Source organism: Eubalaena glacialis, chromosome 14 (genome assembly GCF_028564815.1).
Source record: "Eubalaena glacialis isolate mEubGla1 chromosome 14, mEubGla1.1.hap2.+ XY, whole genome shotgun sequence".
Lineage (NCBI taxonomy): Eukaryota > Metazoa > Chordata > Mammalia > Artiodactyla > Balaenidae > Eubalaena > Eubalaena glacialis.
In genome coordinates this window covers 87,015,993-87,034,569 of record NC_083729.1, presented here as the reverse complement: position 1 = coordinate 87,034,569, position 18,577 = coordinate 87,015,993, and the positions used below count along the sequence as shown (strand labels likewise).

At 37.7% G+C, this 18,577-nt stretch overlaps 1 protein-coding gene across 3 annotated transcripts in view; it reads left to right on the top strand.

Annotated features, from left to right (window-relative positions):
* The window catches only part of AFF3 (ALF transcription elongation factor 3), a 558,597-nt gene that overhangs the window by 364,882 nt on the left and 175,138 nt on the right, over positions 1–18,577 (top strand). For all 3 annotated transcript variants that reach the window (XM_061168528.1, XM_061168527.1, XM_061168526.1), the window contains exons 7-8: positions 3,503–3,539; positions 12,775–12,826. In XM_061168528.1, coding sequence (XP_061024511.1) covers positions 3,503–3,539; positions 12,775–12,826 — 89 coding nt within the window. The remainder of the gene's footprint in view (positions 1–3,502; positions 3,540–12,774; positions 12,827–18,577) is intronic.

The following is an 18,577-nucleotide window of genomic DNA, read 5'->3' as shown; positions in this document are numbered from 1 at the left end:
AAGCCAGCAATTGTGAAGGAAAGTGCTTTGAAGTTGGGAAGTTTATGATATGTCTCCCTCTTTGGGTTCCTAGCATGCTTCAGAAACGACCACAAAATGCTTGGGCTAAAACTTTATGTTTACTTCATTACCTCAAAGTAAACATTTAAATTTACTGTCATTTATATTATTTCAATTGTTTTGAGCTTTAGAGAAAAGAAAGTGATTGATGGGGAAGAAGGAAGACCAAACCACATCAAGTGGTGCTTTTTCCTGTAGTAATTAGCTTTATGTGGAGGTCTGAAAATCAAAGAAGATGTATTTCCATTTCTTGCCTTTTGTAATTCTAATGATGTATTGACAGACAAGCAAGAGGAGATATGAGTACAGCAGTCCTCAGATGGTTCCGAAAAGCCTTTTTTTTTTTAAAGGAATTCCTTTATTTTTATTATTATTATTTTTTATTTATTTATTTTTGGCTGTGTTGGGTCTTCGTTTCTGTGCGAGGGCTTTCTCTAGTTGCGGCAAGCGGGGGCCACACTTCATCGCGGTGCGCGGGCCTCTCACTATCGCAACCTCTCTTGTTGCGGAGCACAAGCTCCAGACGCGCAGGCTCAGTAGTTGTGGCTCACGGGCCTAGTTGCTCCGCGGCATGTGGGATCTTCCCAGACCAGGGCTCGAACCCGTGTCCCCTGCATCGGCAGGCAGATTCTCAACCACTGCACCACCAGGGAAGCCCCGAAAAGCCATTTTTAAGGAGTGTTCTCACAGGATAAAGACTGCCCTCCATCAGCAACATGGCTTAAGAACAACTATATTTTATTGGTTTAAGGTGCATATTTTTTTCACATTTTAAGATCCCAAAATCAGGATTTGTTTTACAGCTGATGGCATTTTACAATGAATTGGCAGCCATTTTCTTCCATAGTAATATGTGAAGTAATGCAGCCTTATACAGTTTTGTTACGTTTGATGAAATATGGTATTTATTATAGTGCTTCCTTGAATGGCTTTCTCGGCTACCAGTACACTTGGTTATTTCTGCCTTCAGTACAGTGGTTTGTAAAACTTTACTTCCCAGCTAAATACCACTTTTGAAGAAGTTTTGGGATTCCTGTGTACCCAACAATAGTTTAGGTGTTGGGAATGCAGGATTTAAAAAAGGAGAAGGATAAGTTTCCAACTGCAGATATTCTTCTAAGTAACTAAGAAGTGGTTCTCCTCTTTGTGCATGTGACCGTCAGAATGGCACACACTTGCTGAGTGAATGTGGGAAACTAAAAGCAATAGAGTAACCTCAGAAATGCCCTGTTAGGAATTACAGGCAACTTTTTCTTATACTTTCCTATTTTTCTGAATTTTTTTTTAATAAATAAATGTAACTTTTTGTTGTTTAAATAGCAAATGCTACTTAATAGGATGGAGCCATCCTTGGGTCAAGACAATTAATCATAGTAGCATTCTTTTTATTATATTTATTATCTAGTTGTATACCTTAATATGTACAGTTTATGTTATATGATGTATACCTTGATAAAGCTTTTTTTTTAAGGAGTCGTAGTTGAAAAGACAATTCCTCTAATGGAAATTTGACACAGTGTAGTGTAAACATAAACAAAGCAAATAAGTCCTTCTGAGATTCAGGACTATTTCAAGGAACAGGTAACCCTTGAGCTTTTTTGTTCTGAGCCTGGAAGGAAGAATGAAGTTCGCCAGGCAGAAAACAGAAAATGGCAGGACACGCATCCCAGGGATGAGGACAGGCTATCGAGGCTTGAAGCACTCCCACACAGCAGTGGTGAAATGCCTTTCAGCCCTGGGTTCTCATAATTTGCATACACATCACCTCCTCTGCTGACTCACTGGGCTCCCAGGCCCGGAAGGCAAGGGCTTTGTACCCTCACTTCTGTAACCCTTGAGGACCCAACAGAGAACCTAGCAAGCCTCCTTGAATGCTCCCAGAGGAGGCTGAAATGACAGTGCGCAGATGTGTTGAGCCACGCCCCAGGCGTCTACTCAGGGACGATGTTCACAAAGGGAGAGAAGGCCTTTGAGACAGAAGCTATAGGTGTTAAGGGTGTCTGTCTGGATGGGGCAGCAGGAGACACAGAAGCGGAAAGGGCTTCAGTGCCTGGGGCTTGTTGCCCTCTGCTCTGAACCCAGCCTGGCTCTGGCTCGGTGAAGGATGAAGGATCTGCACTCTGTGGGGCCCCCAGGGTTTTGCAGCCAGCTGGGCAGGGCAGTAGTCCTTCATGGACCCTGTCTCAATTCATTCATTCTTTTATAACTCTCCTGTATATTTCATATTAAATAGGACTTTTGCAAGGAAAGAGGATGTGAATTCCCAAGACAAAATTTAGCATTTCACTTTAATGGAAATAAAATCAGGTTCAATCACTGTTTACCTGATCAGTAACTGAACTCAAATGCCACATGGTGCTGGCTTTCTGCCATTTCAGATAAGTGGAAATCTGTAATAATCTTTCTATCCACCAATGTGAGATTGACAGCAGTTGTTCAGTGGAGTGTCCCTGGTGGGATGGTTGCCAGCCTCGTCTGCAGAAAGGTGGTGAGAGTGAAGGTACATTCAAAGGGAAGTGGGTTAGATTAAAAGTCAATAATATAGGACACTTCCCTGGTGGTGCAGAGGTTAAGAATCCGCCTGCCAGTGCAGGGGACACGGGTTCAGTCCCTGGTCCGGGAAGATCCCAGATGCCGCAGAGCAACTAAGCCCGTGTGCCACAACTACTGAGCCTGCACTCTAGAGCCCACGAGTCCCAACTACTGAGCCCACATGCCACAACTACTGAAGCCCACGTGCCACAACTACTGAGCCCATGTGCCACAACTACTGAAGCCCACGTGCCACAACTCCTGAAGCCCACGCACCTAGAGCCCATGCTCCGCAGCAAGAGAAGCCACTGCAATGAGAAGCCCACGCACCGCAACGAAGAGTAGCCCCCACTCGCCTCAATTAGAGAAAGCCCGTGTGCAGCAACGAAGACCCAGTGCAACCAAAAATAGATTAATTAATTAATTTTTAAAAAAAGGATTGAAAAGAAGGACTCAAACAAGTACATGTGCATGTGTGCATGGTTACCAGGTACTGAGGAGAGGGGGAAATGGGGAAACACTGCCGAAAGGGTAAGGAATTTTACTTTGGAATGATAGAAATATTTTGCAACCCGATAGAGGTGGTGGTTTAGTACATTGTGACTGTATGAAATGCCACTGAATTGTTCAATTCAAAGTGGTTAATTTTATGTTATGTGAATTTCACCTCAATAAACAAAACAGAAGTCTGTAATACAACATAGAAGTAATTGTGAGCTCTATTACCAGAACTGCTTAACAAACACGTAAATGTTTCTCATTACGGTAGTTGGTAGAGATTATGATCCTTGATTAGGTTCTGAATGAACAGTAATATATCTCATATTCAACTTACATTTTGAAAGTCAAAATAAGAAAATTAATTGATATTTCTTGTTTTTCTTCTTTCTTTTTTTTTTTTTTTTTTTAGGACTCTCAGCTCACTTCCTCTGGACACAGTAATCCAAGTAAGAAAAATTTCTCACTATAGCTTCATATGTGGGCGTTCTGTCTATAGCTTCATATGTGAGGTGGAGCAGGTGAGGAGGGGAGATGCATGCAATAGATAGTAGGTTTAAAAGAGTTTCACTAAAAGACAAAATCAAGTGGGGAAAGGAGGGCCATTTGTTCAAGTGCTACCCAAAATGGATAAGATGCGTGGTGACCTTGAATGCTCCTCTCTCCTTCTATTCAAGGGAAGGAGGGCCAAAACATAAAATGGTGAATTTCAAACCAACCCTAGGAGGAAGGAACACCATCCTTTCTTATAGTTGGCCTCTGGTATGTGTGAGGGGAAAAATTTTTAAAGGCAGCTAATGAGTTACCTAAATTGAAAGAAAATAGGTAGGTAGAGAGATCAGAAGACCTCATGATAAATGTCCTTAGAATCCATGAAGAAACCATACCCTCTTCCAGGGAGAAACAGACTAAAGGGTCCAGGAAGGAATTTCGTTACCGAACCCAGTGTCTAGTAAAACATGTGGGCTTCATCATCAAAGAGAGAATATCATTCCATGAAGTATTGTTTTAATTCTCTTCTTTGGCACTGTTAATTGGTATTAATGTTTTCTTGAGCATTAAATATGCATAAGCTACCCCATTCATGTCGTGAAAGCACACCCACAAAGACTGGGCTTTGTTAGTCTCCTGACCAGCCAGTCGGCTGAGAGCATCCCTTGCAAATTTCAAAGCTATGTTTGAACATGAAAATCACTCTGAGCCAGTAGATGTGTCTTAGGAACTGAGGCTCACCTACTGAGCATCTGTGAGGGCAGGAGGATTATGGAGAAAAGACATCCAGACAAATGCATTGGGAAGCCCCAGACTTTTAATGCATAGCTAGAGAAAGGTCATAGGGCATATCCCTTAGTTATCCCACCCTCTGTTGGAATTTGCTGTGAGCATTAGCACCAGGGAAGAGGTGAAATGCCAAGGGACTTGAAATCTATAGAAATTAATAAATGTAATAGTAAGGAAAGGAATCAGGAGATGCATGGTTAGGTCCATGAGGTGTGCAGGCATCAGCATCATATGCCAAAGGCGAGAGCGTACGGAAGAATTGCCATTGCTTTCCTCACCATTTCTTTCCATTTGAATTTAAACAGTTCAGGGTAAAGGGAGGAGAAAATAGATATAATAGAATAAACGTACCTTCTCTCAGCTTGGAGTCTTTGACATAAAGAGGAACAAAGGAAACAGCTGTTCAGTCCCGTCTGTGTTCAGTCTCTTCTTTATGTATACTATTTTATTTAATCCTAACCATAGCTGTGTGAAGTAGGCATTACATCTCTATTCTGCACATGATGAAAATGAGATTCTGCAGTTAATAACTAACCCATTACCTTGACCCCCAAAATGTTGCTTCTGTCCCTTCAGTGTGAGATTGAATTCTTGTCCAAGATTTCTGTTTGCATCTGGCATATTTTTACAGCATGCCATAACTTTCACTCGCTGATACTACAATTGAGATTATGTAAAAGCAGACCTATCTTCTGTGGAATTGTGAGCGGCACTTGCATGGTGTGGTATAAATCCCTCTGGCATTTCATCATCTAAGGACATTTGTAATTGGTTTTCTCTTTTCTAGGGGTAAGGGGATTTTTTTTTTCAAATAAATCCCCCCCCCCAAAACCAAGCACATCTATAAAAAGGTAATATCACTATTTAAAAATCGTAGTGATGTGGTATATATATACAATGGAATACTACTCAGCCATAAAAAAGAATGAATAATGCCATTTGCAGCAACATGGATGGACCTAGAGGTTATCATACAAAGTGAAATAAGTCAGACAAATATCATATGATATCACTTACGTGTGGAATCTAAAATATGACACAAATGAACTTACTTACAAAACAGAAACAGACTCGCAGACATAGAAAACAAACGTATGGTTACCAAAGGGGAAGGGGGGATAAATTAGGAGTTTGGGATTAGCAGGTACAAACTACTGTATATAAAATAGTTAAACAACTAGGTCCTACTGTATAGCACAGGGAACTATATTCAATATCTTGTAATAAACCATAATGGAAAATAAAAAGATAAAAATAAAAATCGGAGTATCCTCTGTAGATTATAGCACATTGGAAATTTTAGGAGAGCTGGTCCCACCAGCATTTCCCCTGCTGTTTCTTGTATTTGGTTTGGAATCATTACAGTTTTGGGAATCATGACTCCAGTAAATATGTAGAAAATAGGAAAAAACTGTACTTCAGAGAAACAAAATGTGTAGTGATGGACTGACCTTCCCCACTTTAGATCAGTCATTTTTATCTTTTTGAAATTAGAAAAACTAAATTGCCTAGGTACTAAGAGAAAAGAGTGTATAAATTAAACAGAAAATTATTTTTTAATCCAAATCTTTTTAAAGAGAGCTACTTTAGCCAGTTTGCTGATTGCCAATTAATTTAATTTAATATTATAAAATAGAGGCTAATTAAGTATTGAGAAACTTAAATATTAAAACAGGTGATGTATGTCTACAGTTTTTTAAAAGTGTGAGAGCGTCCTGTTCAGGTGGCAGCCAGAGCATAAGCACTTCTTTCCCTCCCTTCAGAGTCTCCATTGAACTTACCATAAAGCAATAGTGATGGAAATAAATCCGTAACAGCCCTGAGAACCAGAAATTCAGCTGAGTGTCTGGAAAATGGAGACTGGATAGGACCCTACTGTTAGATAGATAATCCTGGGCCGGGAAGGTCATGACCCAGAAAAAGAAAAAAGGAAAATAATGAACCAAACAGGAACAAGCTGTGGTGGTAGAGGGAATGTCCTTGGGAGCGCCAGGAGAGACTTGATTTCCTCTCAACCCCAACAGAGAAGAGGCGCGTGAACTGTACATAGTGATGGGAACATGGCCATTCTTCCACCCGTTACTCCTCCACCACTATCCTAGCGGGTTTTCATGCAGAGCTTTCAGTCTGGCTTTCCTCCCTCAAAAAAGCAAAATACAAAAAAAAACCATAGTAATATTTGCTAAGAAAATGGACAGCTAACTAGAACTTCTAGTTGGGAGCTAGTACCTAAGAGAGAAGCAGAATCGATTCTGAGATAATACCACACCTTAAACATGGATATCTCTGATGGGCGGAGGGAGAGCCAACTTTTCTCAAGAAGGAAATAAACCGAAATGCTATATATACACCCAGAGTAAAGTACTTCCTATTTTTGTTGGGGAGTGAGAGAGCAGTCAGGGCTCCCAGCTTGTCTTGAGACCTCTTTTCTCCTGAACCCTAAATGAAGCCTTCCAGTTAACATACCCTGTCCACTTAGAAAGAGCCCTAAATCAGCCCTTCCCTACAAGGGAGACGTATGTTAGCAAAATGGATCAATATACTAATATGGGAAATCCACGCCAGCACCTTTGTTAACCAGCCTGTTATCATTCAAAGATGTGAATACATAACCCAGGAGCACCAAAGAGAAGGACTGACCCAGAGGAAATCTACTTAATTCAAGGAACAGAAGAAAAAAATTCCAAACGTAATTAGTCTTCAGAAGGATTTGAAATTATTTGCATCAAATAAAAAGACCAGATTGGTATGAAAAAGAAGCAGTTACAGAACAAATGAGCACTCCAGAATTAAAAATAGGGTTGACACAATTTAAAAATTTAATAGATAATAGCTGAAGTCTGAAGTCTGGAATATAAGGTTGAAAACATTTTTTTTTCTGAATATAAAGCAAAAGTCAGATGGAAAATATGAAAGGAAGTTAAGTTACATGGAAGATTAGTCAGGGTGGAAAGGTCAAATCCAGCTAATAGGAATACCAGAAAAAGAAAATGGATAAGAATAAATAATAATAGAAATAGAATTCCTAAGGAAATGAGCACTCATTGTCAAAAACTCTTATGCACAATGAAACAAGAGCAAGGAAAAAGAACAGACAGCAGAGAATTAGATCTCCAAGGACTTCAGATATTGGAATTACCAAGCCCAGAATATAAAGTAAGAGGACTTACTTTAATTTACAGAAATGAGAGAATTGAAAATATGATAAAGAACAAAAACATTTGAAAATGTACTAATCAGAACCTCTAGAAGTTAGAAAATAATAACAGAAATTAAAATTTCTTTGGTCAGGTTTAACAGCAGATTACACATAGGTGAAGAAAAAGTAATGACTCAGGAAACTGAACTTAAGAAATTTTCTAGAATGCAGCCTAGAGAGATAGAAATGGAAAATATGAAAAGGAAGTTAACAAACCTGGAGTATAAAGTGAGAAGGCCTAACATATATTTAACTAGAATTCCAGAAAAAGATAAGGGAACAGAGGGAATATTAAAGGAGATGATGGCTGAAAATATTCCAGAATTGAAAGACACTAACCCATAGATTCAAGAAACCCAATGAATCTTAAGCAGGATAAATAAAAAGACGTCCACCCTAGACATATTATAGTTAAACTGCAAGCCACACAGGTAAAGAAAAAATTCTTAAAATACCCTTAATAACTTCAAAGAAGTAACAAACTTCCAGTTGACTTCTCAACAGCAGCCATGTATCTGGAAATTGACAAGGTGATTCTCAAATTTATTTGATAGAACAGGGGACCAAAAATAACTCAGACACTCCTTAAGAAGAACCAGGTTGGAGCCTTGCCTTACTAATATTATTATATGAATGAATGAATAAATGTTTTAGCTAAGTAATGAAGATAATAACAAATAGAGCAATGAAACAGGTATAAAGGACCCAGAAACAGACCACAGATTTATGAAAACTAGATTCGTGTTAAAGCTAACAATGTAGATCAATGAGGAAAGAATGGGCTTCTTAATAGATAGTACCAGAATAATTGGTTATCTATAGGGAAAAAAAGGAAACTAACTCCTACCTGACATCATATACAGCAACTATTCCAGGTATTTGTAGAAGACCTAAATGTGAACAGTAAAATTATACACTTTCAAAAGGTAATAGAGAACATCTTTCTGATGTATTTCTTAAGTAGAACACCAAAAAAGTGTCAAATAAAGCAAAATGGCAGATTTTTATAAGGAGATGCTGCACAGCAGTGAGGGTGAATGAACCAAAGCTATGCACATCACATTGGCTGAATCTAAAAGTCATATCATTGAATGACAGAAGTAATCCCAGAAGAATGCCTATACTATGATTGCATTCATACGAAATTCAAAATCAGGAAAAACTAAAGACTGTTTTATTTACAAATTCATGGTGGCAGAAACTGTCAAGAAAAGGAGAATGATTAACACAAAAATCCATTGCTAGCTAGCTTGGCTGGAATAGGACACAAGCTCAGGACGCTTCTGGGTTATTTCTTGTCAATGTCCCATTTCTGGGCCTGGAAGGTGTTTTTACAGTTAACTCATTTTACTTTTTAAAAACTGTATGTAAACATTTTTGTACACATTACATGCATGCTCTATTGAATTTCTCTTTAGGAAAAGCATAGACTTTACTTGAGACAAATGAACCTGTGCCATGATGAGATATAAGAATGAGAATCCATTTGACATAAATACTGGGAACCCTTGCCTTCATTCAAGTGTAGTGGCGGTCCCTCTGTACAGGTCCAGTCCCTCTTCTGTTCCTTAGAGACTAATATTTATGTTGTTATAATATTGTAAATTCCATTATTCATGTATAATTTTTCTCATGGCCTACGGGCAATTCCCAAAATTAAATTATTGATTAAATTAATATTAATGAGGATGACTCATTAATAGTTACTGAACAGAATATAAATATTTTAAATCTTGGCTGTGCAGGAGGAAAGGTATAGCTGTGCATAGTGGGATGTGAGTTGCCTCACTTTGCATAGTATAGAAGAAGAGTTACTGTCAGAAGTTGTTTAATCAAAAAATAGGTTAAATTTATTCAAAGTTAAAATACCCACTAGACCCTAAAGTATAATAGAAGTAACAAAAATTTTAAGCGGAAGGGAGGTGGTAGTATAAGTATATTAAATATCTTGTCTCTCATTTTTCATATCAGAAATTATTACGTACTGTCTGAAGTTGAGTCTTCTAGAAATAAGCATATTACTTAGTGTAATAGTTGCAGGGCTAACAGGACTAATGATGAAAGTAAGCAGAGTCATTACCTTTTCTCTACTGTTCAGTTTTTTTTTCTTTACCGTGAGCACAGATTACTTTTATTATAAAGCGGTAGCACAGCAAAACTTGCCTTCGAAGCAGAATACAGCCTAGGTCTATTTTGGTTTCCTTTTCATAGCGCTACTTATGGTACTCCAGCAGTGCAGTCATTTTCAGTTGAAGGGGTGTGAATTAGATATTATCTATGTTTCCAGACAGACTACTCGACATAAAAGTCCTCGGTAGATTTATTGGATTAAACATGTAGCTACTGTAATTTTTTAAGTGACCTATTGGAGGCATCAAGCTGTTTCATACCTTATCTTGTATACCATCTCAGTGGTATGTGTACCTTTCTCCTCTTTTCCCACTGTAGCATGGGACACTGCATTAATGATAGGTCATCAGACAGAAGATACATACCGAGCATGTAATATATGTTTGGTACTGTGGAAGACTCAGGTAGACAAATATGGAGTGTCAGGTTGAAAGTATACATGTAATATACATATACACATACATATGTATTTATATGTGAGTATGAATATATACATTTTCTTTCTATGGCTCATTTTTTCTCTCTTTCTCTCTTTAATTATATTTCTGCCTGCAAAATGACCACACTGCACCTGAGCCTATCTCTTATGCCCAGTGTCTTAAAGATCAAAGCAGGTTCCTCCCCTAGGAGAGCAGTGTTGAATCTATCATGAAAACAGCTGGAATAATCAGGACGAACCCCCAACACTCCTCATTGGCGGCGGAAAGGAAACATCTCCTGAGCACCCAACTGAAAAATCCCTTCCTGAGAATTTCTTCCAGTTCGCATTCATCATTTTCCCTCGGGTCCTGATAAAGAGCCTGTGATTCTCCATGGCTTGTGCACATAGACACTTCAAGTTAACTTCAGAAATTACATCACCTAAAGTTTCCAGATATTGGGGAGAATTTTGTGTTTCATTCTTTCTGAAGGGCAAACATAGTTTTACTTCCTGACTCCATCCTGCGTTTACTTTTCCCCAAAAAGGTTAATTCATGATCAGCTGAGAGCATTCATTCCCCGACTGTTCATAAATGCCCAGTTTGGCTCCACTGCATCCTTCCTGTTTGCCAGAACCTATTCTGTTTTCCCTGTTGCCGCAACGTAAGTGCTGCTAAGAGCAGAGATAATCAGCTGCAGCTTTGCCCCTGCGCCGATCTGGCTCCCGATTCCTGCAGCCCCCAGATCCCATGTGCAATAAGGCCTCTGTCCTCTCAGCCCACGGGTTATCTGGCAGCATTGTTGGTCAAGGTAAAACATATTTATTCAGACATCCAAACAATGTCTTCATGTACCATATTGATTTCCTTTTTTTAATAAGTTGTTTAGAAATGTTTACTGTTGCCTGGGCTTCTGAGCCTGCTGCTTACATTCCTGATGGTGATTGGATGTGGGGTAACTTCTGGCAGCTACAGACCAGGGAACGTAACCAATTTCTCCAAATTAAAGGGGAAAAAAAGATCGCTATGTTTGAGAAAAATTAAACCTCCATTTAGTTTTATCTTAGGTAATGCAGGTGTTACAACTCTGTACTTTAGGATTCTGGCAGGAATTGTGGTTTCTCATTGGAAAAGTGATTTTGGAAAGTACTAAGCTTATTTTCTAGCACAAAAGCCAGTTGACAAGGTCTTGCATGTCTCCTAAGTGAGTTTACAACAAACCTGGCCTGGAAGACAAAATATATTATGAACATACAAGCTTTAAAGCAAGTTTATTAATTCTCTGCCTCTATTTTTACTTCAGCATGGTTTCCCACGTACTGGGACTCCGTCAGTGTTTGCTATTGAGGCAGTTAAAATAGATGTTGTGACTTTTTCACAAGGTGACTGTCCCTCACGGATGTCCCGGCAGTGTGTAGACACACATTAGCACAGAGTGACATCTGAGATAGATGTGTGCACTATATATCACTGTCTTCTTTCTCTCACAACCGTTTTGTTTGAAAGAACAAAAAGGAAAAGAAATTATAAAGTTTACTTTTGAGTTCAGTTTGGACAATATCTTCAGAATGTGTTCATCATGTAATTTAGGCGGTCATTCCCAAGCCTCGGTGTCAATAAGCTAATGGCTACAGCTGACAAAAGGGGCTTGGTACAGGACATAGGCCTGAAGCCCTAAACAGCAGACTGGGGGATTCTGTGAGGTCTCCAGGCCTGACTTGAAAGAGCAAAGCAAAGCAAGTTGCCACCATCAGGCCCATCTCTTGCAACTCATATCCTTCTCTGGGGTATGTTAAACTATTAGCACTACATAACCAGCCTAACTAACCACAGCTAACTCACAAGGGCAGTCATGACCTTTCCTCCATCCCCTAGCCTCAAGAAAATAAAAAGAAGTGCCTTACAATACAAGGATGTATGGTTTCAAACCATCAATGGTCGAGGATCTAAGAATTACATTATGTCAATTGCAAGAGGAATTTGCCCTTTAAAACTACAAAAAACGAACTGGTTCCAGGCTCCCTTCATTAAAACCCATTCAATCCTCGGTGACCACAGACGGCAGAAACATTTCTTTAACTAGTCTCTCAGATGGCCAGGAAGGATTTCTGATTTATATCTTATTCTGCATTAACAGGGTGACCCCAGAACCTGCTGCTGGGGCTCTCTGTGGGGTGTAATTCTCGGGAATCTTGTAAGCTAGGGTGCAACCTCAGTGTTGTGTAAAATTCTCTCCTCTAAGTTCTGATGCCACCTGACCTGGTTTAGCTTGTGTTAGCAGAAGGGATCAGAATTCAAAACGCCTTGCATCTCGAATGCTAATGGGGTTTATTTCCTTAAGTTTTCTGTAAAAGAAGTAGAAGGAAACAGGTTCCATCTGTAAGGTATTCATCTTTTGGCAGGGTCTCCACTCTGAACCTCTGGTTGTTTGCAAACAGCTCCTTAGTACCTATTCACAGATCCTTGCCCGGGCCATTGTATTACAAAGAAGAAATTATTTTGCAAATCCGGTTCTTGGACAATAAAAAAGATGTTCTAAAAGCCTCCTGCTGCACATTTTGAATGATTGTTAGTAGGAGTGTGGAAATATATTGAACCTCTCTTAAATCTTACAGGCTGTAACACTCACATGTTGGTATTTTCTTCCTTTTTAAGAGAAAGGTGATGCTGAGACAGGGAGTCCAGACAATGGCACATCGAATACATCGTAAGTCTGTTTCCTGTTTCTATCCCGAGATGACTGTTCTTTAATATGCTTATAATATGAAACAGTGCAAATATCTTGTTATAGTAACAATAATAATGGAAAGAAGCCTGTGGTTCTCTTTCTCATGATAATGTGTTCTTAAATGCTTTTGGGTGCTGATGCATTTTGAGGTCTTTCTTATGCTTTAGCCCAGTAAGAGTCATCCTGAAAACACAAGGCTCCTCTTCATAAAGTACAAATGTAACGAGATTTGACGGTATTATTTTGGCAGGGGGAGGGGAGGAAAGCTTTTGGAATTTGCTTGGCAACTTCCATCACTGTCATAAATAATTAGAGAACTTTTAATTATACTAGGAGATAGTCTGTCCTGCACACCTGGGAAGTACCAGTGTCATTTTAAAGCCTGCCCTTTGCAACCGCACCTCTGAATTATGTGAAATATACAATTGTAGATATCTCTGGACCCTCAAGGGTTTGTTCATATTTTTGAGTTAACAAACGCAGTTTTAAAAAGATAAGAAAAGGCTCTTTTAAAACATGTTCTTCACTCTGCATTTTGTCTTGTTCCTCTCAATAGTCAAGCAATCCAAAAAATGTTTTGACGATTAATTCGATGCCAAATTTATATGCCAAAGTTTACACAATTCACAAGCTAACAAATTATTTTCCCTCCATAGGAATCAGTAACAGGTTTACTCCTTAAAAATCATTATTTTTTATCATTTCTGAGGAGTTAAATGTGTTTTCTTATTAAAGGACAGTTTTGTGCATGTATCTATATTTGGACCAGTGATCTTATTACTAAGCATTTAAAGTGCTATTCATTAGAAATGACAGCTTACGATATAACATTATTGAGTGTATTTGTCCAAGATCTGTTTCTCAATCTAGGAAAAGCCTTTGGCTTACATAGGATGGCTATTTGTTTCATAAAGGTTATGATTACATGTTTCTTAAGATGTTACCCTAAAAGTTCAAAATAGTTCCATTATCATGATTTCTAATGATATAATGAATGTGACTGGTTTTAAATGGTTAAAATATTACTAATTTTTAAATTTTTGATTGTAAAATATAGTAGGAGAAGGGTTTTAATGCCATCTGGAGGCATTCTAGAGAACTGAAAAGGGTAGAATCATTTAAATATGTAGTTCTTTTGAGCAGTGTTTGAGACTAGATAAGAATTTATGCAACTAGAATGTCAACTATCTGGGAGTAAGTTATATTTTTTATAAATAATTTTATAAAAGTGTTAATTACTGTAGAAACAACAGTTTTTCAAATTCTCATTAACAAATCATCTTAAAAACAGGCAAAGGAGCATACAAAATATTTTGGAAAGCTGCTAGCATCCTGCATTTAAGTTTTTCAAATTTAAAATCACATTCAGTGGCCTCCGATTTTGTTAATACAGTTTGATGTGCCGCTAAAGTTCTCCTCCCCTTATACATCTCCGAAAAGTCCATTCTCTAAAAGAATTGGTTTCCATAACTCATTACCTTATCAAAATAAATATGTTGTCTGAGGAATTATTTTTAAACCCTCTGGAGATTTGCGAACAGTGAAAGTTTGAAGCATCACCCCACATTCTTGTCTCTTTGAGCAAAGCAGACTTAGTCATCCATCTCATATCCTGCCTCTTGAACTAGAAATAGCAGAAATAAAGCCTGAGGCTGCAAGTATCCCTCTTAAAAGTGGAGAATTCTAAACTTGATCCTCCCAAAGAACCTTCTAACCGTGGTCTGTTATAATTAGGCAAGAGGAGCAGCTCATTATGAATAAAGGGCAGGGCCTCAGGATGCCTTAGACTTGGGTAGCATTTTACAGTCTCTGTGTGGTATCCTATCTGAGCTTTATCTATGCAGACAGATAGGTAAGACAATATCCTTATTTCATATATAAGGAATCTAAAGATCAGAAAAGTCATTCAACTTAAGTGAAAAAATTGGGACACACATCTTTGGATATTGAGCTTCTTTGGCCATTTACCATACTGAGGGGTCAGTGGATCTTAGGAGACAAAACAAAGTCATGAGTCAGAACCAAGGAGAAAAATGGGGACCCATTTATTTGTTAAGTGGTAAGTGTATTAGTTTGCTAGGGCTGCTGTAACAAAGTAGCATAGACTGGGTCCCTTAAACAACAGAAATTGATTGTCTCAGTTCTGGAGGCTAGAAGCCCAAGATCAGTCATTAGGGTTTGTTTCTTCTGTGAAAGAAGGATCAATTCCAGACCTTGTTCGTTGTTTTGTAGATAAACATCTTCTCCCTGTGTTTCTTCACATCATCTTCCTTCTCTGCATGTCTCTGTGTCCAAATTTCCCCTTTTTATAAAAATACTAGTTATGTAGGCCCACCCTAATGTTCTCATTTTAACTTGATTACCCCGTGAAGATGCTATCTGAAAATAAAATCACATTCCGAAGTACTGGAGGTTAGGACTTCAACATATGGATTTTGAGAGGACACTAAACATTAAGGGTCAGAGCAATCAAAATGATTTAGAAGCCAGGTCAGGAGAATCAGGAGTATACAGATGTCAGAAGATGGAACAAGGTGATAAAACAGACCAAAAATTATGAGCTCCATGGAAACCAAAGAGGTGAAGGAGAGCTGAAAACTGTAAATAACATACACACAGGCACTAGGAAAGATACCTCTTCCACATTTGTGGTTTGGTGGGACAGACTTGGCTTCAGTAATGCCTATACATCCCTCTGTCTGTATAGTTCCATGACCTGTGAGTCATTTAAAGCCATTTTTTGGTTTTAAATTGTAGTATAAAATTGAGAGTATCCAGACAGCTCATTTTCTGAAAAAGCATCTTTCCTCACTAGCCTCTTTTAAAAATGAGAGATTAGCATTATTTGCAATGGCCAAGACATGGAAGCAACCTAAGGGTTCACTGATGGATGAATGGATAAAGAAAATGTGGTATCTGTACGCAGTGGAATATTATTCAGCCATAGAGGGAAATCCTGCTACTTGCGACAACATGGATTGACCTTGAGGGCATCATCCTAAGTGAAATAAGTCAGACAGAGAAAAACAAATACCATATGACCTCATTTGTATGTAAAATCTTAAAAAAAAAAAAAAAAAAAAAGAGCTCATAGATACAGAGAACAGATTGGTAGCCTCCAGAGGCTGGGGGTGGGGAGGGGCAAAATGGGTGAAGGTGGTCAAAATGTACAGACTTCTAGTTATAAAATAAATAAGTCCTGGGGATGTAATATACATCATGGTGACTATAGTTAATAATACTGTATTAAATATATGAAGGTTGCTAAGAGTAAATCTTAAAAGTTCTCATCACGAGAAAAAAAATTTGTAACTTTGTGGTGATAGAAGTCAACTAGACTTATATTTTGCAATATATACATATATGGAATCATTATGTTGTACACCTGATGCTAATAAATAAATAAATAAAAGGAGGTTAATCATGATACATTTTAGATAGCAATTGCCTGGTAAGAAAGAGTAGCCTGGGTAACACCTGAGGATCCCTTCAGGATATATTATTTGATGGTCCTATGAGTATTCATAAAGATGAGAGGTGCAATTTATTCTTCACACACACACACACACACACACATAAATTAAAAATTTTGTGATAGAGTTCCAGTTGTCTCAATGATAGAGAAGCTTATATTGGATTAACTCTCCTGCAGATAACTATTAAAAACTCTGGATGAAATATTTTCTAAAAAGCAAAACTATTTGAAGACACTAGAGGCTGATCAAAAGAAGGCAGAAATGTTGGCAATTTGATCCTTGAGAGAAAGAATTGGAATGCATGAGACCTACATTTATACAGCTTCTCTCCTGAGGGCACTCCCCATTCCACAAAGAGTAACTACAACTCAAGGCCACAGTCATATATTCTTGAAGTGTATGAGGATGGAGTTGAAGGCTGCCGGAGTGGCTGGGATTTAAGGGAAGAAATTCCAGAAAGGAGGCAGCCATAGAGAAGAGAGTTCCACTTCTGTATATAAATTCTCCTCCATGCTTGGGTGACTTCTAAACTGCATAGGTATGGGAGAAAGGCCAATGAGCCCAGTGGAAAACAATAGCTAGAAAGCTGAAAAGCTGAGCAGAGATTTCAATAGCTGCCTACTGCCTACAAAGATTGCCTGTAGAGTTTGGAATTTGAATCTCACCCAAGTTATAGGGACTTGGCAAACACTTAGGTTTTTGTCTGAACCCTCAGAAAGGCCTCGCCTTAAGAATAAAGGATTCATCCTAAAACTAAGGGCAAAACCAAAGTAGATCATAACAAAGTGTAATCCTAAGCATTCACAAGTTCAGCTAGTAATTTGTCTGAAACAAAAAATATTAACACTCTTTAAAGGAATAAAACAGATCTAGAGCCTCTATTACATGTCATTCATAATATTTATTATCTAATCAAAAATTAACAGATATGTAAAGAAATAGGAAATTGTTATCCATAATCAAGAAAAAAAGTAATTGCTATAATAGAACCTGAAGTAACCTAAATGTTGGAATTTTCAGACAATAACTTTAAAGCAGGTATTAAAATATATTCAAGAATATAAAGGAAAACATGGTCATAATACTTGAAAGAAGAAGACTCTCAGCAGGGAAATGGAAATGATTAAGAAGAACCAAGTGAAAATTCTGGAACTGAAAAGTGAAATATCTGAAACGAAAATTTCACTGGATAGCCTTAGTGAAGAATGGACATGACCAAATAAAGGGTAAGTAAACTTAAAGTCAGATCAATAAGCATTATCCAATATGAAGAACAGTGAGAATGAAGATTAAAAACAATAAACAGAACCTCAGTGAATTATAGGACAATATCAAGTAGTATAATATACATGTAATTGGGGTCTGAGAAGGAGAGGACAGAAAAAACAGATCAGAAAAAATATTCAAAGAAATAATGGCTGAAAGCATCCCAAACTGGCTGAACACATTAACTTAAAAATGCAAGAAGCTCAACAAATCCTAAGCAGGATAAATAAAAATAAAACCACACCTTGAAACATTACAGTAAAATTGCCAAAACCTATATTAAAGATAAAGAGAAAAATCTTGAACATTGCCAGAGATAAATGACATATTATGTAAAAGGTTAACAGTGACGCAGTTAATCAAAGGATTCCCACCACCAACTACGGAGGCTAGAATATAATGCAAAGACATCTTTAAAGTGCTGGAAGACAAAATAAAAACAATAAATTAAAAAAAAATAAAGAACTTCATCAAGCTAGAATTCTAAATCTAGCAAAAATATCCTTCAAAACAAGGTGAAATAAAGACATTTTTGGTTTTTCAAAATCTGAGAGAATTTATTTCCAGAAGGCCTGCACTACAATCAGTGATAAAGGAAATTTGTCAGGCTGAAGGGGAATAATATCAGGAAGAAGTTCAGACCTACACGAAGGAAGTATTTACAGGAAATGATAAATATATATGTAAATATAAAAGATTATGTAATGTAAAAAACAAGATACTCTTTTATGGGACTTATGATGTATGTAGATGTAAAATGTATGACAAAGATACCACAAAGGATAAGAGAGGGCAAATGGAATTGCATGACTCTAAGATTCTTAACATTTTATGTGAAGTGATATAATATTAAATCCAAGTAGACTGGCAATAAGTTAAGGATGCATAGTATAATAACCAGAAAAACCACAAAAAAAAAAACCAAAAAAAGCATAAATGTCATTGGAGGGATTAAAATAAAATACCAAAATAAATTAGATTTGAAAGA